This window comes from Protopterus annectens, chromosome 9.part0, assembly GCF_019279795.1.
Source record: "Protopterus annectens isolate FY-2018-M chromosome 9.part0, PAN1.0, whole genome shotgun sequence".
NCBI classification, from domain to species: domain Eukaryota; kingdom Metazoa; phylum Chordata; order Ceratodontiformes; family Protopteridae; genus Protopterus; species Protopterus annectens.
In genome coordinates, this window is record NC_056743.1 from 915189728 (window position 1) to 915211628 (window position 21901).

The 21901-nt window shown below is 44.5% G+C and overlaps 1 protein-coding gene across 2 annotated transcripts in view; it reads right to left on the bottom strand.

The window, feature by feature from the left end:
* STAT6 (signal transducer and activator of transcription 6) overlaps positions 1 to 21901 on the bottom strand; it is a 2965055-nt gene that overhangs the window by 1108195 nt on the left and 1834959 nt on the right. The window contains exon 8 of one of the 2 annotated variants that reach the window (XM_044083659.1): positions 7560 to 7708. In XM_044083659.1, the coding sequence (XP_043939594.1) occupies positions 7560 to 7708 (149 nt within the window). Of the gene's footprint in view, positions 1 to 7559; positions 7712 to 21901 lie in introns of both variants that reach the window. The other variant, XM_044083658.1, reaches the window with a different exon arrangement.

The window sequence follows — 21901 nt, forward strand, 5'->3', positions numbered from 1 at the left end:
TGCTCTAGTGATATAAGAATTTTATGGAGCAAGCCACCAAAAGAACATTAGCCACTACATACTTAATACCATCCTTGCTATATGGTGCACTTATATTAACTAACCTTCAATCTACTATAAAAATTAAGCTATAATCATGTTACAATAGAATTGCCAAATTTGCTATAGGCTCCCCATTCTAATATTTCCCCTTAGCTGGCTAAAACACCCCCAAGAACTCAACTACCTACAACTTGACAATCATCCATAAAATTATCTATAACTCTGAATCATGTCCTGCCATAAATACCTTACTCCAAACATATATACCCAACCTAGCTCTATGCACAGAAAAAAACCCTCCTCCTAGCATTTTATAAACCAAACAAAACTGCCTGACAAACTTTATATTCTTATTCATTAACCAATGTATGGAACACACTACCCCTTGATATTAGAAACACCTTAAACTTCAGAATGTTCAAATTCAAACTAAAGGATCACCTATTACTAGCAAATACTTGTCCCTGTTCAAATTCTAGCTAAGTTTATTTTTCCCATCACTCTTCAGTCCACTTTCCCTTTCCCTCTCATTCCCCTATGCGTACCATCCATTTTCTTCTTCATCCTAGATGTTATGTGATCCTATCTCGCCTACATTCTGACTGATGGGTTCGGAGCCGATCCCTCGGCTCCGACTCGGCACGCTTATGCCAAAGAGCGAAGTCTCTTATTGGCTGAGCTTACTATATCCCAGGATGCACCACTACCAGTCCCCCAGATCTCGTTTGCCGCTTCCCTGCGAAGACGTGGTCTCGAGCTGGCTGGGCTGAGTAGTTATTTTAACTAACTTTTTCTGTCAGTTTTTTGCTGTTTTTTGTCTCAAAAGCTGTTTTAACGGCTAACGCTCTTATTGTGTGTGTTTGGATTGTTGAAGACTTGTTGTGTGATTGGGTTGAGTTTGATTTCGGCCCCCCTTCATCTAGGGCCTTCCCGGTCAGTCAACCCTTCTAAAACTTTACAGGGTTTTCAGAGTTCCCTGTCATTTGCGCTCTTAAGCGATAACTGTAAGCCTATTTTTTTAGGTTTGTCATCAGTAAATCAGTAATTGTATTTTTTCCTGTCAAAGTTACTGAAATTGTTTACCATAATGTCTCAGACTCCTAGGCCTTCGGGTTTTAAAAAATGTTCAAAATGTGGTTTCAAAATGTCTATCACAGACGATCATTCGCTCTGTGTGTATTGTTTAGGTGCAAAACACTTGCAGGAGTCATGCAGCGTATGTCACGCTTTTTCCTCAAGGGTCCTCCAGGAGAGGAAAAATAAATTGATTCTTAAGGGGTTAATTAAACCTTCCTTTGAAGAAGCCTTGGCATCCTCTCCTTCTCCGGCTAAAAAGAAAAGGGCGTCGGTTCCGACCAGTCCGTCGGATCCGACCACCAAGAGACATAGGCAGGCCTCTCCTTCGGCTCCAAGGACTTCGGAGCCGAGGTCGGAACGGTCTGCCTCGATGCCACCAGTATCGACTCCTCTGGCTTCGGAGCCGATGGCTGGGGCATCGAGAGGCGGGTCACCTTCGTCGGCTCCACTGCTCTCGGAGCCGACAAGGGTCGCCCGCCCAGACACTTCCTCCTCGGCGCCGAAGTCCACCTCGGCACCGATGGAATCTGGTGTGTGTATTCCCTCGGCGCCGATACTCATCGAGTCGCCTCGGAGCCGGTCCCCTAGCCCTTTGGGGCCGTTGGAGAGGCCGTCTCGAACCCGTTCTGTTTCCTCTCGGTCTTCGAGGATGTCAGATTCTGATATAGACAGGGTGCTCCAAAGACTGTTCCAGTCCCCAGTCTTCCAAAAATTTGTTTCGGTTCCGACCCAGTTGGCTTCGGAGCCGATGACCTTGGCCCACCCCATTGCCATTCCTCCTCCGACTGCTTCGGCTCCGTTGGAGCAGGTGCTGTTGGAGCCGGTGGAGATCTCAGGGTCGGCTCCGACCCTTACTCCAACCCGGGCCTTCGGGTCCGAGTTTGGTACGCGGACTTCTTCGGCTGGACCCGGGGGTGATGTTTCGGGACCTATGCTTTCGGTTCCGAGCCTCCCCCTCGGTGCTTCGGCTGCGGGACTTCCGTCGGCTATCACGGCTCCGGAGACCGGACACTCCCAGGATTCTGGGGGTCCGGCTTTCAGGGCCATGAGGAGTGCCTTGGCCAAGTCCTCTTCGGCCATCTCTCCGGCTTTACCGGCACCTTCCCTGGGCGTGGAGACTGGGTCTTTGGCAGTTCCCCTGTCCGTAGTCAGCGGAGCCCCGAGGCCTGAGGTTACCCCCAGTGGGGGTTCCCCTCCTCCTGAGGGTTCTTCGGAGTTGTCTTCGGAGGAACCCCCAAGGAAGAGATCGTGCAAGAGGAAGCACGTGGACTCCCGAGTCTATTACATCAGACACTGATCTGGATGATGCAGAGGGGTCCCCGAAGTCGTCCTCGGATGATGTCTCATTTGCAGACATCTTAGAGATCCTCAAACAACTTGGCGGCTGGATATCCAAACCCCCCTCTGCTGACGAGTCAGTGCTCCTCAAGGCCTTTGGGGCTCAGCCCTCCGCCTCCTGGGTGTCTCCGCCCGACGAGCTTCTGGATTTAGTTTGTCAAGGGCGGGAACATCCAGATACCGTGGAACCAGTCCCTTCTCGTCCAAATAAATTTTTGTCTGCTCCCCCCGAGAAGGAGTTCCTCACTAAAGGCGTGGCTGTAGATGCCATGGTGGTGGCATCTGCTACACAACAGGACGTGGCAGAGGCTTCAACGTCCGTCCATCCTCCTAATAAGGAGTCTAGGAGTATGGACAGGTACGGAAGCGCACCCTGACTTCAGCGGCCTTTACTTTAAGGTCTCTGAATTATTTGGCACATTTTACCAGGCTTCAGAGGGATCTGGTCAAGGAGTTGTCAGATTCCTCTCGGTAACCTACCTGAGCAGCTAGCCCAGTCGGTTAGCTCTCAGTTGGCTATCCTTACGCCAATTTCTAACTCGTCCATGAGGCTCATTTCCTATGCGGCAAGGGGCGGGTAGAGCGGCAGGCACAGGCGTGGCTCTACGTAGACAAGCCTGGCTCCGCTTGTGTCAGTTCATGGAGGCCTTCAAGTCTTCCTTCGCCGACGCTCCCTTTGATGGGTCCTCATTGTTTGGACCCAAGGTTAAAGACACCCTTACCGCTGTGAGCAAGAGGGAAAAACTTTATCTGCCGTAGGTGCCCGTTATTCCACTCCCTTTCGGCCTTACCCCAAGGCTAAAGGAGGGGGGAAATGTGGTTCCGCAAATCTCGCAAGTTTTTCTCCCAACAGCAGGAAGATTCCCTTCCAGAGGCAGAGGACGGGAAATTTTTCAGGGAGACGCCGTCCCAGAGGCGGCAGAGGGCCCCGCAATTCTGGAGACCGCGAGTCCTTTCGTGGCTCTTCAGCCTCCCACACGTCATGAGGGATTGCCCGGCTGTGCTGCTCGAGCCAGTCGGGTGTCGTTGCCAAGCACCTAAAAGCCTGGGAGTCAATCACTCAGGACAGATGGGTGCTTCGGATCATTGCCGGAGGTTACACCATCCCATTCACATACTCGCCCTCACCGTCCAAAAGAATCCCGGACCCACCACCCAGTCAAAGGGAAATGGCAGCCGCAGAAGCTTTAAAGCTGCTAGAAAAAGGAGTCATCCAACCGGTCCCCACAGACCAGATCGGATCAGGAAATTACTCCAGGTTCTTTTTAGTGCCAAGACAGACAGGGGACCTGAGACCATTATTGGATCTCAGCAGACTGAACCAATCCGTCCACGAAATCCAAATTCGAATGGTCACGTTACAATCCATTCTCCCATTGTTGGAGAAGGATGTTTGGATGTGCTCCATAGACCTCAAGGACGCCTATTATCACATACCGATACATCAGGCGTCCAGAAGGTATCTGCGCTTCAGCCTGGGAGTCAGTCATTACCAATTTTGCGCTCTGCCCTTTGGTCTCACCACAGCCCCCAGGGTGTTCACCAAGTGTTTGGCAGTAGTGACGGCTCACCTGAGAAGTCTTGGATTCCAAGTGTTTCCCTATCTCGACGATTGGCTCCTGACTGCCACCACCAGGCATCTACTAATGGACAACCTCAAAGCCACCATCTCCTGGGTATTACCCTGGGGATTACATTCAATTGGTCAAAGTCTGTCTTGCTGCCCTCTCAACGCATAAAGTTTATAGGAGCAGAGATAGACTCAAGATTGATGCGCGTCTTTCTTCCTGCCGAAAGGATCCAAACTTTACAGGGCCAAGTTCAAGCTCTGATCTCGAGATCCAAAGCCCCAGCCAGGATGGTTCTACAAGTTTTAGGCTCAATGTCTGCCACGGTTCTTTTAGTTCCTCTGGCAAGATTACACATGAGGATTCTTCAGTGGCTATTGTCAACTCAATGGTCCTTTCAGGATCTTCCCTCAATCATCACATCATGATTACGGAAATATGCAAAAGGGACCTTCGCTGGTGGCTTCAGACATCCAATTTGGATCAAGGAAAACCCTTTGTTCTTCCCTCTCCAGTGGTTACCCTGACGACAGATGCCTCCCAGATAGGGTGGGGGGGGCATTGTCTGGGCAGGCTAGTTCAGGGCTCCTGGCTTCCAGACGAAGCTCTTCTCCACATCATCGTGTTGGAGATGAGGGCTGTACTTCTATCCCTACAAGCCTTACACAAGTTTCTTCCTCAGGGCATCATCGCCATCCACACAGACAACATGTCGGTGGTTTGGTATCTGAACAAACAAGGAGGGACCAGATCATACCCCCTTTGCAGAGAGGCCATGAGAGTGTGGGAATGGGCTGTAGCTACCAACCGCTTCTTGGTAGCGACCCACATCCCGGGAAAGTCAAATATATTGGCAGACAAATTGAGCAGGACAATTCTCTCTCCTCACGAGTGGTCTCTAAACCACACAGTAGCAGCTCAGGTTTTCAGGAGATGGGGACGCGTGCTGCACCTATTTGCAACTCCACTAAACACCAAGTGCCAAAGGTTCTTCTCCTTGATCCCACATCAGGGAGTACCAGCCATGGATGCTCTAGCACAACCTTGGCCAACAGGGCTACTTTATGCCTTTCCTCCAATTCCACTTCTTCCCAAAGTTATTCAAAAGCTTCTCAACTGGGGTCTTCAATGATACTGATTGCCCCATACTGGCCTCGTCAGGTATGGTTTCCTTACCTGAAGAAGCATGCAGTGGACGATCCGTGGACTTTAGACCTAATTCCGGACTTGCTAATCCATCAGTCGGGACATCGGCATCAGTCCCTTCAATCTTTGAAATTGACAGCTTGGCTCCTCCACTTCCGACCTTAGTTAGAAGGCACACACTAGACCCGGAAGTTGTTCACATTTTATCTTGGCCCACAAACCCACCACTAACAAATTGTACCTCAGTAAGTGGAAGAGGTTTGCTATCTGGAGCTCAACTCAAGGGCTTAGACCCTATCACTGCTCCTGTCCCAGAGGTTTTGAAATTCTTAACATCCCTGTTTAATCAGGGATCTTCTGTCTCAACTATTAAAGTCCAACTAGCGGCTATCTCTAAATTCCACGAATCCATGGATCCTCCTTTGATGAGCAGCAGACTATGCAAAACTTTCATTAAAGGTGCGAGCCTATTAAGACCACCAATTTTTCATCCTGCACCTCCGTGGGATCTTGATTTGGTGCTTTGCATTAACATCTCCCCTTTCGAACCGGCTGCTACATGCGAGTTAAAATATCTGTCTTGGAAAACTGCATTCTTAGTTGCAATTACTTCTGCAAGAAGAGTTTCAGAGCTTCAAGCCCTGTCTATTAAGCCACCGTACTTGATTTTCCACAAGGATAGAGTATCACTTAGGCCTAATCCATCCTTTGTCCCAAAGGTCTGTTCTAGTTTCTGTCTCCAACAATCTCTAGAGCTACCAGTTTTCTTTCCAAAATTCTCCAATGAAGCAGAATACACTCTCCATAAATTGGATGTTCACAGGCAATTACGCTTCTATTTAGACAGGACTCAGCAACTTCGTAAGTCAGACCAGTTGTTTGTGTCCTTCTCAGATAATAAATTGGGCCAAACCATCACAAAAGCTACTATCTCAAAATGGATCAGAGATTGCATAACTCAGGCTTATTCTTCTTAAATAAGCAACTTACAACATCTATCAAAGCTCATTCTACCAGAGCTATGGCTACTTCTATAGCTTTTCATTCCAAGCTCGCTATATCGGAAATTTGTGCCATGCTACTTGGTCCAATCCGCACACTTTCATTTCCCACTACAAATTGGATGTGGCATCTAAAGGACGAGCATCATTTGGTTCCACGGTACTCAGGAGTGTTTTCCAGTGAGCCACCCAGGATTCAGGTGCTAGGACGCTGTCCCATCAGTCAGAATGTAGGCGAGATAGGATCACATAACATCTTTTAGTTATGTACTCACCATAACTTCAGATGTTTGGGATCCATCTCGCCACATTCCTAATACCCACCCTCCTTCTCCCTGCCTTGGAGATCAGAAGAGATTGAACGGTTTTGAGTTCTACTGTTTTATCTTGTTTCATCTGACGATGTTATATAAGCAGGGTATGCATGTGTGCATGTATGCGGACAAACTAGATCTGGGGGACTGGTAGTGGTGCATCCTGGGATATAGTAAGCTCAGCCAATAAGAGACTTCGCTCTTTGGCATAAGCGTGCCGAGTCGGAGCCGAGGGATCGGCTCCGAACCCATCAGTCAGAATGTAGGCGAGATGGATCCCAAACATCTGAAGTTATGGTGAGTACATAACTAAAAGTTTCCCCTCCCCCACCATTATTTCACCCCTTTCTACCATGTCTTTTACCTTCTATTACATACTTTATACATTTCTTCTTCTTCTAAGCCTCTAACCAAAACTAACTACATCTCCTAACAAATTGCACTTATTTTTCTTCCTCAACTCTTAATTTCTTTCGCTCCCTCTAACATTTTTCTGCAGTTTATGCCGCTAACAATGTCATTTTCAGGCTCTTTTCTCTCCCTAAAACTTTCCTTCTGCAACTTTCCTATTTAACTTATCTACAGAAACTTCTGCTTCACATGTATAAACATATGTCTAAATACAAATATGAAAACCTCTGTATCAGTATGATACTGCACATCTCAAACATTCATGCCAGAGGTTATGCAAATGCACCCCTACTTGTTTTATAAATGATATTATTCTTTGTCTTCTTTTCATGACAATTCTTATGCATTTTTTTAAAGTATCTTATTATTGTTAGAATTACTTTGTGTGTTTTTTCTCTGTATTGTTTTGAAACTTCATGAAAATTTTATACATGATTATTTAAATTGTCTCATTATTGTTAAAATTACTTTGTATGTTATTTTTCTTTTTTTTTTTTTCTCTGTATTGTTTGGAGCTTTTCTCCCCTGGCCTCCACTGAAAATTGGCTTCCTATCCAGTCAGACTTTCATGGTAACCAAATGTCAAATAAATAAATAAATAATACTAATTAACTGAATTCTCCATCACAAATTTCTGAAATATATCTCGTTTAACACCTCACCATTCCTGAATGGATAGCAGATTGTCATCGAAAGGTGCTCCATTTCCAGACAGCTGCTGTTGTCTTTTCCAGAGGTGGATCTTCCTCACCACAAAGCTCAAGAGGGCACCCACGTCTTGTACAACTTTTTGAATGAGACAGTGCAGTCCCTGCTGGGATAGATAAAACAGATCCTTAACTAACACAGGTACTGTCATATCTATCATTCAATAAAATTTAAAAAGCATCAACCATCCAAAGAAGCCCTATAACATGCATAGAAATGCAGCTAAACAGCAGGGCAAGTTTAGTGAAGATGAATTTTTCTGCTTTAGACAGATTTTACCTTCTTTGTACGTACTAAATGAAGCAGCTTTGGTGATTAATGTAATAATTAAACATAACAGTTATTTGCACTGTTTACAAAAGCAAATTACTAAATGAAATCTGTGCTTGAATACACAAGTATGTTTACCAAATTAACTCCATGGAGTGTAGTGTTTTGCTATATTTCCAAAGGTAGTAGCTACATAGCTCATAACAATGGTTTTAATGTCTAGAATAAATTGGGAAAAAGACCTAATGAAGTAAACAACAAAAATGCAAACAGAAGCAGATTACAAGTAATACATTTATTAAAACAAATTAAGGACTTCTGTGGTATATAGACTGCTTCAGAATTGACCTACTAAAACCAGTCGTGTTCAGTGATGACCAGTCATAAATGAAATGTAATATTTGCTAAAACTGTGGGGGTATTCAGAAACAAGCAACATTAGGTGAAATAGCGAGATGAGGGGGGCAATTCAAAGACATGAACTACAATCACTTTACCAAGAGCACAGCATGGTATGCATGTGTATATGAGTGAATAATGGCATGCATTTGAGAGGCATTACGAAAAGGAGTGCCAATGGCAACATCAAACATGACTACATGGTTCAGAAACATATAAAATTAGACTCATGAGCCGCTGTGATAAGCTACTCTGAGCACTGCGATTTTCTTAAAAAGGTTCACTTTCATATTTAGATGCTAAGACTAGCCCTGTACTTAATGAATAGGATTTGTTACTGACTGATTTTGTAGGCAGTAACTATGACTTTGTGTGCCAACATCCACTACATTGCAGATGGGCCCATCAGTAGCTCATCTTCTATCCCATCCATAGTGGGAACACAGCTAACAACTATTGTGTAGACTGCAATACCATATGGGAGCTTGTAGACTTGTGGTATCCTTGCATAGAATAATGTGAGATACATGGAATGTTCATTCTCATGGACATCAATGTCTGTGCACCTTTACCCATCCTTGTGATGGGGAATTTCCATTTTCTGACAAAGGACACAGTAGGAGTTTCACAGATCTTGGCCTCATGAATCTATACCAGTTTCTTGGCTTGATGTTGCAGCAAACAGAGGACATATGTGCTTCCCATGAATAGCAAAGGAGAGAAACACTATTATGTGGGCATTCTGACACAGCCCATTTCCCTGAGGCTCTAGAGACCATTGGCAACACTCACATTGCTAGCAAGGCCCTGCTTGATCCTCACAGTGTCATGCATATCTGAACTGGAAGGGCTTTCTATTCCACCATCTAGCAGGTAATGTACAATACACAGGGTATTACTTACAATGTGTCTGTGCATCACTGAGGCAGTCACCAGGATTACCAGAATTACCACATCTGGGACATGTAAAACCTACAACAGTAGCTTACATAGAGTGATTTTCTACAAGGTCCATCTAATCGGTAGGTGCACATATGTCTTCATCCGCCACCTAGCTTAGAAAACATATCCACAGGTATGTGGGAATGAAACATGGGTATTAAGCATGGACATTAAGCACCACCAGTAACATTTCATGCCTGCAACATGATAGAAGCCTACCATTTCACATACAAACTGGGGTCACACGGTTTCAGATGTCAAACCCTTAAGACCAGTCATCCACCCAATCAAATATTTTTGTCATTTGTAACGCCATAGTAAGAAATACAGATTCACCACTCACCAGGCTGAGTAAAGAAAGGGCGACAATCAGTTGCTTGTCTGGTGTGTCATGATTTGACAGATCACATATGCACTCAAGTCCTTGAACAACAAAGACCATTATGACTCTGTCATAGTACATGTGGGTGTAAACAACTTGAGACATACCTCCCTGGGCTGTATGAAGAGAGAGACTTGATTGAGATCTTGGACTGTTTCCTAGGCAGGTATGAACCCAGCACTGAGCAGCATTCTTCTTTCTCCAAGGATGATATCTCAGTACAAGCAAAAATTAATTGACTTCAATAATTGACTTAGCACTGAGTGTCATTCAAAGGAGGTACCATGTCTGTTAGGCTGGGAGGATAAAAATAACTGGCCACACTGCTTAGTCGGGGATGGTCTGCACCCATCCCCTCTGGGCTTTTGTACATTGGCTACAACATTGTCCACCACCATAGTGCCTTTTTATATAGGCAATGCCAAATGGATCAACCTACTGACATAGCAAAACTAACTAAGGAGAATATAAAGGTACTGCTTTTTTTTTTTACCACGAAATACCTTTATTAAATTAACACATATGACATAGGTAATCATACATTTATATAAATGAAAACAAACCATATTGGCATCATTTTAGTTACAAACATTATACATCACAAACCATATTGACACAACCGTAGTTGCAAACATTATACATCACTTATAATCTATCCAGTCATTGTCAGTCAAAGATTACATAGCTCATTCAAATTCTGTCTTTTAAGCCTTGTTCCTCCTCTGCATCTATTGCTCCTACCTTTTTCTAACAATCCCAATTCCAGCTGTTTTATCTCTGTTAATATATTCACTACTTCTAGTAAAGTTGGTTTAGACTAACTTCCATTTTCTAGTAACTGCTTGTTGGGCAGCCACCATAATTAGACTCAGCAAGACCTTACTGTGTCTTGGCAATTCCGATTCTGTATCATAGCTCAAAAAACTCATTTCCTTAGTTACACCAATTTGCATCTCTGACAGAGTTGTCTGCAGGAAATCTTTAAAGTCTACCAACTCATTACACTCCCAGAAAATATGTTCCCAATTACCTGTTTCTTCCCCATCACATCTCCAACATTTGCTGTCTACTGTTGGAAAATGTCTTTGGCGTTTACTTGGGGTATAAAAATACCTATGTAAACCCTTTCAAGCAAAGACCCTAAAACTCCTAGGCTTTGTTGCTTATTTGGATGATGTACATATATCCCCTCCCATTGTTTCTTTGTGAATTGCTTATCCAATCACTCTTTCCAATGCTTTCTAACATCCTCTGGTTGATTCTTCTAGTTATCATGCAATATAATTATTCGTTTTTTAACAGCAGCTTCTGCTCTAGATTCTAATAAAAACCTCTTCCAGTGCTGGTCTTTTGCTTAGGATCCCCCTACTTATTTCTGTTTGTCTGCACTCTGATATCAATACTTGATAAGGAAGGCAATCTCTAGCCTGCAGTCTGAATAAATTCTTGGCCTTTTCCCATTCTATTACCTTTCCCTCTCTTGCCAGTTTTCACCAGTAAATTTCAGCCCCCTCTTGCCTATTGTCTGAAACCCTGTTTGGAGTTATCCTATTGGCAGAATCACCTTTCTCCATTCCCATGTTGGCTTAGCTCTTGGAATACTTCCTGATACTTTTTGAATATAATATTCTGTATGATTACTGTTATTCTCTTTAAGGATCTGCATCCAAAATCCCAGTCTCTCCTTTATTGAGCTTCACCTCTGTTTCATCATCATCCCTTTCCACTTTTAATTATAGGTTTCTACTTGTGCTATGTATAGGAGCCTTAAATGTGCAGCTCTGAAATAACCCTTAAAATTTGGTAATCCCAAACTACCTTGTTCAAGTGGAAGAATCAGCTTATCCCACTTAACTCTTGCCATCTTCCCCTCCCACATAAAATCCTTCAGATCTTTATTAATTGCTATCCACAACTTCTCCTCTGGTGGATAAAAATATGCCTGACCTGTGTATAAAACTAAAGGGATTAAAAGCAATTTTACTGCTTGTATCTTGCTGTCCATATCCATATAATAGAGTTTATAATTACTTAGTTTTTGTATTATCTTTTAATGTGAAGTTATTCAATCTCGCCGTTCATTCTTCACTGATGGGTTCAGAGCCGATACTCGGCTCTGACACGGCCGACTAGCAAGCTCAAAGTTCTCCAGTAGCTCGAGACCCAACCCCTTATCCCACAATGCACTGCTGGAATTAGCCCAGATCTAGTTTGCTGCGGTACGGATCTCTTGGTTTCCAGCATTGCTCGAGACTATTATTGGGAGTTTTCAACTTTCAGCAAGTTATACTAGTAGATAGTTGTTTTCTGTATTCAATGCCCTTTCCTCAGTAAAATCTTTCTTTGCCTTCGGCCCACTGGCCTTAGGATCTCTTTTTATAGTTGTTAGTCAGTGTTCCCTGTTTGGGACTCTTGTTGTTTGATTACTTAATCCTGTTTATATTGATGTAGCTGTTAGTTGCCCCTTTTGGGCTACGTGTGTTTTGTGTGAGTTAGTTAGATTTCTAAAACAGTGTGTTCCATTTTAGTGGAAATTATAAATGTCTGAAGAAAAAGATAAACATCCAAAGTCTGGGTTTAAAAAATGCCCAGACTGTGGACAGAAAATGTCCGTCACGGATGCCCATGTGCAGTGTGTTAACCGTTTGGATGAGGTGCACCTGCAAGAGTTATGCAGTATCTGTCACTCCTTTTCCACCAGAGTGCTTGCAGAAAGGAAGAGGAAGTTAATTGATAGGGGTATCATCAAACACCCTTTTTCTGAGGCATTGTCTGACCATGGGATGGGGCCAGCAAATCATTCAAATCTTCCTCTGAATCCCAGGTCTAAAAAAGGAAAAAGGTCAAAGTGTGGTGACTTCGGCTCTACAGCCTTCGGAGCCAACAGTCTGTTCATTTCGGAACCGGGACATTGCTCTGGAACCGGTTGCCGAAAAACCTCCATCCATGCTGCTCCAATCGGCCCCATCTGTTCACTCCTCCAGGTCCTCTGTCAGCCTTTCTGATCTGGATATGGACCGGCTGGTTCAGAAACTCTTAAAGGCACCAGGCCTAGCTAAATTGCTGCCGGCTCAGACACAACTGTTGGAGCCGAAGACCACTGCTCTTGAACTGTCTGCTCCTCCTCCGAGCCATACCTGACCTTCGGAGCCAGAGGAGGCCGACCTGATGATTGTGGATCCCTTGGAGCCGACACCTGCTCCAATGTCATTGGCTCCATCTGCTCGAATGTTCTTGGTGCTGACCGGGGACTCTAGGAGCCGACACTGTCCAGTCGGGTCCGGGGAGGATAGCCGCACCGACTTGTCGATGCCGACTCTTTCCTCTCGAGGCCACGGCTCTGGTGAGCTCAGGCTTATAGCCCATGGCTTCGGTGCAGGAGGAGATTGCGGCTTCGTCGACTCCTCCTCATCGGAGCCAAGGTGCATTCGAAGCCATGAGGCGACGGTTGTCTCCTAAGACTTCCTTATCTCAAGGTCTGGCCTCTTTCTTCCCCTAAAGTGCCTGTGTCAGTTTCTGTTTCCTCCGGTCATCCCAAGCGTAGAGACCCTGAGCCTCAGGTAGCCCCACAGGGCGCTCCCTGCTCTTCTGAGACCTCTCCAGAAGGTCCCCCTGAAGAGGTTCCCAGGAAGAGATTATGCAAGAGGAGGCATTTGGACCCCCCCCCCCAGGAGTCTCTCACATCGTACACCGACTTCGATGAATCAGATGTGTCCCCTAGATCCCCCTCTGAGGACATCTCCTTTGCGGAGATTCTTGAAATTCTTAGGCAGAGGGGTGATTGGCAGTCCAAGAGCCCTACTGAGGATGAGCTGGTTCACCTGAAGGCATTCGGGTCTCAACCTTCCACCTCTTGGGTATCTCTGCCCTATGATGAGCTTATGGATCTGGTCTCTCGTAGGGCGTGGGAGTCACCAAAATCTATGGAACCTGTTCCTAGGAAGCCTAATAAGTTTATTTCTGCACCTGTGGATAAGTCCTTTTTGACCAAGGGAGTCCCTGTTGATGCCATGGTAGTGGCGGCAGCCACCAAAAAGGAAATGTCTGAGACTTCCTTGTATATCCATCCTCCTAACAGAGAATCTAGGATCATGGATAGACATGGGAAGCGCATGTTCAGTTCAGCGACTTTCTCACTCAGATCACTGAACTATTTGACGCATTTTACCAGACTGCAGAGAGATCTCCTTAAGGAGTTGGGAGATACTCTTCAAGGTGCTGTAGCTACAAGTGTATCTGTCAAGATTGCCACTCAGCTCTCTACCCGCAGTTCAATAGTCAACTCATCCATGCATCTCGTATCTTACACAGCTGATGGTTCGAGTAGAGTCGCAGGTACCGGAATCACTCTTTGTAGGCATGCCTGGATGTGACTCTGTTCCTTCGTGGAACCCTTCAAGTCTTCCTTTACTAATACCCCATTTGACAGCTCATCTTTGTTTGGGCCAAAGGTGAAGGAGACTTTAACCAGGTGTGAACAAGAAGGAAAGACTGTCTGCCATCGGAGTCCATTTTTCTACCCCCACTTGACCCTTTCCAAAAGGTCAGAGGGGAGGAAAGATGTGGTTCCGGAAAGCCCAAGGAGCCTTTCAAGACACATGTGAAGAGTCCCTCTCCAGAAGCAGAGGAGGGGGTTTCAATGGAAGATGCCGCCCTCGCGGCAGAGGGGGTCCACAACACCAGGGTGACAGAGATCACTTGTCTGGTCAGTTCTACCAGCGCTCCTGAAGGGAGGCCTGGCTGTCCTACTCTGGAGGCAGTTGGGGTCGCTTATCATTGTACCCAAAAGCCTGGCTAAATATAACAAGTGACAGTTGGGTACAAAGTATCATTTCCAGAGGTATTTCATACTGTTCTCCACCCAGCCCATTCCCGTCAAAAAAATCCTGGATGTTCCACCCAGTCATATGGGACAAGCAGCAATACAGGTACACCGTTTGCTAGAAAAAAAGAGTCATCCAGCCAGTCCCGGCAGACCAGACAGGATTCGGAACTTACTCAAGATCTTTTTGGTTTCAAAGAAAACCGGGGACTAGAGACCCATTTTGGATCTCAGCAGACTCAACCAATTTGTGAGAAAAGAGAAGAGAAATTCCGAATGGTCACACTGCAGTCCATACTCCCATTTCTAGGGAAGGACAATTGGATATGCTCAATTGATCTCAAGGATGTGTACTACCACATAAAGATGGCCAGGCCATCCAGAGATTACCTGCGTTTCTAGTTGGGAGCCAGTCATTATCAATTCTGAGCTCTGCCCTTTGGTCTCACTACAGCCCCCAGAGTGTTCACCAAGTGCAGGGCAGTAGTCACGGCTCACCCGAGGCATCTAGGATTCCAGGTGTTTCTGTATTTGGACAATTGGCTCCTTATCTCCACCACCAGGCATCAACTTCTTCAAGTGAGAGAGGCTACTCTGACACTCTGAGATTGGCTAGGCATTACAGTCAACTTCGAAAAGTCTGCCTTGTTGCCATCGCAGCATATCGTTTTTATAGGGACAGAATTAGAACGGTCAACCACCACTCTTCGTCTTCCACCAAAGAATTTGTATTCTTCGCCAACACATCATGTCCCTGATATCAAAGAACAGAGCACCAGCTGCAGAGGTATTGAAAGTTCTAGGATTGATGGCGGCAGCTATTTTAGCGATCCCGTTAGCAAGGATGCATATGAGAATCCTTCAATGGCGTCTTTTCATGCAATGGTCTTACCAGGAACTTCCAAAGAGTCACATGATCCTGATAACGAATTCCTGCAAGAAGGATCTTCAGTGGTGGTTGACATCTCTTCATGTCACAATAGGATGTCCCTTCATGCTCCCCCCTCCAGTTGCCACTGTGACCACGGACACTTCCCTGATAGGGTGGGGGGGGGGGGCTTTTTCAGGGAAAGACTGCCCAAGGCACATGGACAGATCAAGAATCACATCTGCATATCAATGTTCTGGAGATGGGAGCACTACTTCTAGTATTGCAATACTTTCAGGACTCTCTTCCTCTAGGGACAATTGCAATACGGACAGACAACATGTCAGTGGTCTGGTATCTGATCAAGCAAGGCGGTACCAAGTCTTATCCCCTTTGCTGAGAAGCCCTCAGAGTATGGCAGTGTCATCCCAGCGCTGTTAGCATCTCACATCCTGGGCAAATCCAACATCATAGCGGACAGACTGAGCAGAGCTATTTTATTGCCCCACGAATGGTCCCTCAAACAAGAGATTGTGGACAGGATTTTCCACAAATGGGGCCAGCCTTCCTGCGACCTATTCGCCAGTCACATCAACAACAAATGCAGACGCTATTTTGCCCTGATTCCCATGCCAGGTCACTCCCCGAGGGATGCTCTTGTCCACGATTGGTCCCGGGTCTCTTCTACACTTTTCCACCAATTCCCCCGATACCCAAATTCTTACTGAAAGCAAAATCGCTGGGACGGACGATCATCCTTATAGCCCCTCATTGGCCTCTGCAGATTTGGTTTCCATTTTTTTACCATCACATTCTGGAAGATCCATGGATCCTGGACCTGGTTCCAGACTTGTTGACACATCCGTCAGGGGATCTTCATCCATCCTTGCAGACAATGAAGCTAACCACTTGGCTGCTCCAATTCCCCGCATAGCCAGGCTCTATAATCTTTCCCATGACACTAGTCAAATTTTGTTGGCTTCCCATAAACCTTCCACTAGAAAATTGTATCGTAGAAAGTGGAAGAGATTTTCCATTTGGGCTTCTTCCCACAACACTGACCTTTACCAAGTGCCATTGTTTTCTATCTTACAATTCTTGACAGAAATCTTCAACAAAGGAGCAGCGGCTGCTACGGTGCGAGTGCAGTTAGCTGCTATATCTAATTTCCATCTAGGAATCAATGGGTTGAATATTATGGCTTACCAATTGTCTAAGGCTTTTCTAAAAGGTTCCTTTCACATGAGGCCTCCAGTGAAGACACCTTATTCCCCCTGGAATTTGAATTTTATGTTATCTTGTATCATTCTTCCTCCTTTTGAGCCTGCATCATCTTGTGAACTAAAATTTCTGTCATGGAAAACTATCTTCTTAGTAGCCATCACTTCAGCCCACAGTGTCAGAGCTCCAAGCCCTATCCATCAAGCCCCCTTATATGGTCTTCCATGCTGATAGAGTATCTCTCAGGACAAATCCATCCTTTTTGCCTAAAGTAATGTTCTGAGATTAACATTAATCAAGTCGAGTTGCCCGTTTTCTTCCCTAATCATACCAACAAATTGGAATACATGTTGCACAAACACGATGTTCATAGACAACTTAGATTTTATTTGGACAGAACAAAAGACATTAGGAAATCAGATCAGCTTTTTGTGTCTTTTTCGGGGGCCAGGAAAGGTAAACCAGTTGCTAAAACAATCCTAAGTGGCTGTCGGATTGTATCACCTACACATTCTTGTCATAACATGCCCTTGTCTAGTAAGGTAAAGGCTCATTCAACCAGAGCAGTTTCTACCTCTTCAGCCTTTCAAGCCAAATTACCTTTGGACAACATCTGTGCAGCAGCCACATGGTCTAATCTTCCCACTTTTATAACTCATTACAAAGTGGATACGGCCTCCAGGGACAGGGCTTCATTTGTTTCTACAGTTCTGAAGAGTGTACTTCTGTGAGCCACCCAAGATCAGGGTGCTAGGGACGCTACCCACCAGTGAAGAATGAACGGCGAGGTTGAACAACTTCACATAAAGAAGTTATGTACTCACCATAACATTCCATGTCAGTTGTTCTATGTCGCCTTCATTCTCACGTCCCTCCCTTCTTCCCCCTCCTGGCTGGCAGTTGACCTTGAGGCTGTCTTCATCCTGGTTTTTCAATGCGTCTTCATTCTTAGGCAGAATAATTATTGTACTTCTATATGGTACGCAGCAAACAAGATCTGAGGTAATTCCAGCAGTGCATTGTGGGATAAGGGGTTTGGTCTCGAGTTACTAGAGAACCTTGAGCTTGCTAGTCGGCTGTGTCAGAGCAGAGGATTGGCTCCGAACCCATCAGTGAAGAATAAAGGCGAGATGGAACAACTCACATGGAACGTTATGGTGAGTACATAACTTATTTTTTAGTCTGTTTCCACATATCCTTAGCTACTGCACCAGAATACTTTTTAATCCATGCTATTAAATACTTAATTTTATTGTGTCCTCATAAATATGGATATTGCTGAACCAAGTTGTGTGTGGATACATAATTTACAGCTATTGCCTTTGTTTTAGCTTCATTAATTTTGTATCCTGAAAAGGGTCTATATTAGAACACCGAACATTTGAAATGTCGCATGTTCTAATATCGACCCATTTTCAGCGAACGCTGAAAATATCGAAGTAACAGGAAACCAAATTTTCCGTTTCTGTTGCTTTAGTATTTTCAGTGCTCTGGTGGAAAGTTACGGGTCGGGTTCAGGTAAGTGTGCGATTGTGTTGACGTGTGGGTTAGGGTGGGTTAGGTGAGTTAGGGTTAGGGCACGGGTCAGGTAAGTGTGCGATTGTGTGGACGTGTGGGTTAGGGCAGGTTAGGTGAGCTAGGGTTAAGGCACGGGTGAGGTGACTGTGCGATAGTGACGGACCTTCGGGTTAGGGTTTGGGTTAAGGTAAGTGGATAATTAGTGGTGTATGTACAGTTTAGTGTAGGGTTAGGTGTAAGAGTTTAGGTGTATGTGTGTGGATTGCTGTTTGTTTGGTGTGCTTGTGTTGTGTGTGTGTGTTTTGGAACAGCAAATGTTTTCCCCTAGGAAAAAATTTGCTGTTCCGAATGTTCAATGTTTTTTTTTTTTTTTCAATTGCTAGAATTCGATTTTAGAACACTCTACATTTTGAATGTTCGGTGTTCTAATATAGACCCCCTGAAAATATATGAAACTGCCTCAAATTGTTCCACAATTCTGAAATGTCATTTTCTGTTTTTTATCAGGTGTAAAATAATATCTACAAAGAGAGCCAGCTTTTCTTGACTAACATACCAATTATCTCCTTGAATTTCTGAGTCTCTTACTTTCTTTGCCAATGGCTCTAAATATAATACAAATAACGAAAGGGAAAGAGGACAGTCCCCTGCCTGGTTCCCCTGCTCAAACAGAAACTATCAGAGAAGTGCCCACCCACTTTAATTTTCACCTCTGATCACCCATATATCCTCCTAATCAACCTTTAAAATTTTATCAGAGAATGCAAATGCTTCCACTGCCATACTCTTAAACTCCCAGTTTACTCTGTCAAATGCTTTCTCTGCATCAAGACCCACCAACAACAGTGGTATTTTCTTACATTCGACTTCCTTGTGAATCAACAGTGTTCTGTTAATGTTGTCAAATGTTTGCCTCTCCTTCCCCCCACAAAACCACACTGATCCATATCTATCAATTTTGGCATCACCTTTGCCATTCTTTCAGCCATTAAAGACAAACACTTTATAATCATGGTTTAGAATTGAAATGACCTTGTATGAAGCTGGATCTGATGGATGTTTACCCTTTTTAGGTATTACAGCCACCACCACTTTTTCCAGAATGTTGATGCTTCTCCTCTTAAAAAACTGTTAAACAAAACCTTCCAGATTTTCATCATTTTTTTTTCTCCAACTTCCAAACTTCCACAGGACTGCCGTCTATTCCTGGAGACTTTCCTCTGGATTGGCTACACATCACCATTTTTATCTAATCTCCTCCTATTTTGTTAGTAATTGAGGCTCATTTACCTCTAACCTTGACATATTTAATTCTTCCATGAACCTTTCCATCTGTACTTTTTCTTGATCTCCATATTTCTCTGCTTTATACATACTTTCATAAATTTCTGAAGTATTTCTAATACCTCTACATGATCTCTTGTTATTGTCCTTGTTATAGACTCCCTAAGCTTGGCAACAGTCCTTTCTACTTTCTGTTGCCTGAGTTGTTGCACTAAAAGTGTTTGTGCTCTGGTGCTATTATCAAAAAGCAGTTGCTTAACAGCAATCTTTCTAAACTCATACCAACTATCGAGTTAATCCTTTATTTTCTGCTTAGCATTCTGCATAGCATTCTGCAATTGCTCCTCTTCTGTGAGATTCCGTTTCCTCCTTCCTATTTTGCAGTATTTTAACATTTGTCTTTTCATCTAAATAATGCTTTTTACTTCTTAACCTCATCTCACTTTTTTAAATATAAAAGTACTGCTAATCAATTCTAGGAGCCTAAACAAAAGGCCCTACTCATTGCAAGACCTGTTAAGCTTGGAGGGCATAAACATCTGAATGGTAACTAAGACATGGGTTAATTTGGCAGGAAATACAATACAATGCAATGCAATACAGCAGTGCAAGGTTACAATGTCCTCCACATATTTAGACCAGCTACTACACAGTAAGGGAAGAAGGGTGGGGGTGGGGGGGTGACTCAATATTCATATGTAAAAGACTCACATCAAGGGTCAGCATGATGCCCTTGAGATTCTTCATGTTCGGCTTGGCTTCAGTAAAGTCCTTACTATATCCGGGTGAGCTATAAAACTCCCTCTATGACCCAAGAATGCCATTCCATCTACATAAATGAACTATTGTTACTTAGCATTAAACCCCACACCATTTTCCTGGGCGACTTCAACTACACAGATATAGACTGGGAAACATATGATCTGAAGTATTTAACTTCATTTGTGCAGCAACCTATGGGATTCGGATCTGACCCGGCAGTTTTCAACAGCTTTAGATCCGAGCTCCAAGCTCCTCCCCGTACCCATAATCCCCTGCCAACCCTGACTGACCTCAGATCTAGTTTGCCGTGGTTATCCAACAGCAGCTTGATCTACAGCTCCAGGCGTTAGAGACGTTTGTGAGAAAAAAATTTACCCTTTTCCTCTCTTTTCTGTTTTTTGGTTGTGAGTGTTTACAGGTCCCTTTTTTGTAAAAACCCTCACTAGTTTAACTCTCTATTTTTTGTCATTTGCCTCCCCCCTTCCTTCATGGTTCCTTTAGGGTTGTGTGTGTGTTTGGGGCCTAACATGTGATGTTATGTGATCCTATCTCGCCTACATTCTGTACTGATGGGCTCGGAGCCGATCCCTCGGCTCCGACTCGGCACGCTATGCTATAGAGCGAGGCCTCTTATTGGCTGAGCTATTTCTTATCCCAGGATGCTCCACCACTAATCCCCCAGATCTCGTTTGCTGCTTACAAGCTAAGACGTGGTCTCAACTTGGCTGGGCTAAGTACTACTTTATTTAGGCTTTTCCTGTCAGGAATTTGCTTGTTTTGAACCCAAAAGCTGTTTTAACAGCTATTGTTGTGATACGAGTGTGTTTTGCGTATTTTTATTGAGGAATTTGTGTTTTTTTCGTCAGGGAAGGTTTCCCATTTTAGTTAGAGGGGCCTTCCCCTTTTGCTATTTGCTATTCTAGCGTTTGTTTTGTGGGTCAAGTACCCGTTTAAGTTAGAGGGTCTTGACCCTCTCTTTCTGTGTTTTTGTTAACTGTATTGTGATAAACAAAAAAAAAAAAAAAAAAAACTTTGTATTTCTTTCAACTTTAAAATACTAGTTTTTGGTGCATTTTCTATTTGTAGACATGTCAAAAGAACATAGACCCACCGGGTTTAAAAAGTGCGCGAGGTGTGGTTATAAGATGTCCATAACGGACGACCACTCCTCGTGCGTTTATTGCTTAGGCGCCAAGCACCTACAAGAGTCATGTAGCGTGTGTCACGCCTTTTCATCAAGAGTCCTCCAGGAGAGGAAGAACAAATTAATCCTAAAAGGTTTGATAAAGCCTTCCTTCGAGGAGGCTTTATCTTCATCTTCCTCTCCTTCAAAAAAGAAAAAAGCGTCGGCTCTGACCAGTCTGTCGGAACCGACTGCCAAAAAACCTAGGCAGGCTTCTCCATCGGCTCCACGGACTTCGGAGCCGAGGGCGGAACAGTCTGCCTCGATGCCTCCAGTCTCGACCCCTTTGGTTTAGGAGCCGAGGACTGGGACATCGAGAGGTGGGTCACCTTCATCGGCTCCACTGATATTGGAGCCGATGAAGGTTGCCGGCTCAGACTCTTCCCCTTCGGCACCGAAGTCCTCATCGGCACCGAGGGAAATTGCCTTGAGATCTCCCTCGGAACCGATAATTATAGAATCCATTCGGAGCCGGTCCCCTAGTCTTATCGAGCCGATGGAGAAATCGGTTCGGACCCGATCGGTATCGTCCAGATCCTCCAGGATGTCTGATTCGGACATCGACAGGGTGCTCCTAAGACTCTTCCAGTCTCCGGTGTTCCAAAAGTTAGTTTCGGCTCCAGCCCATTCGGCTTCGGTGGTGGA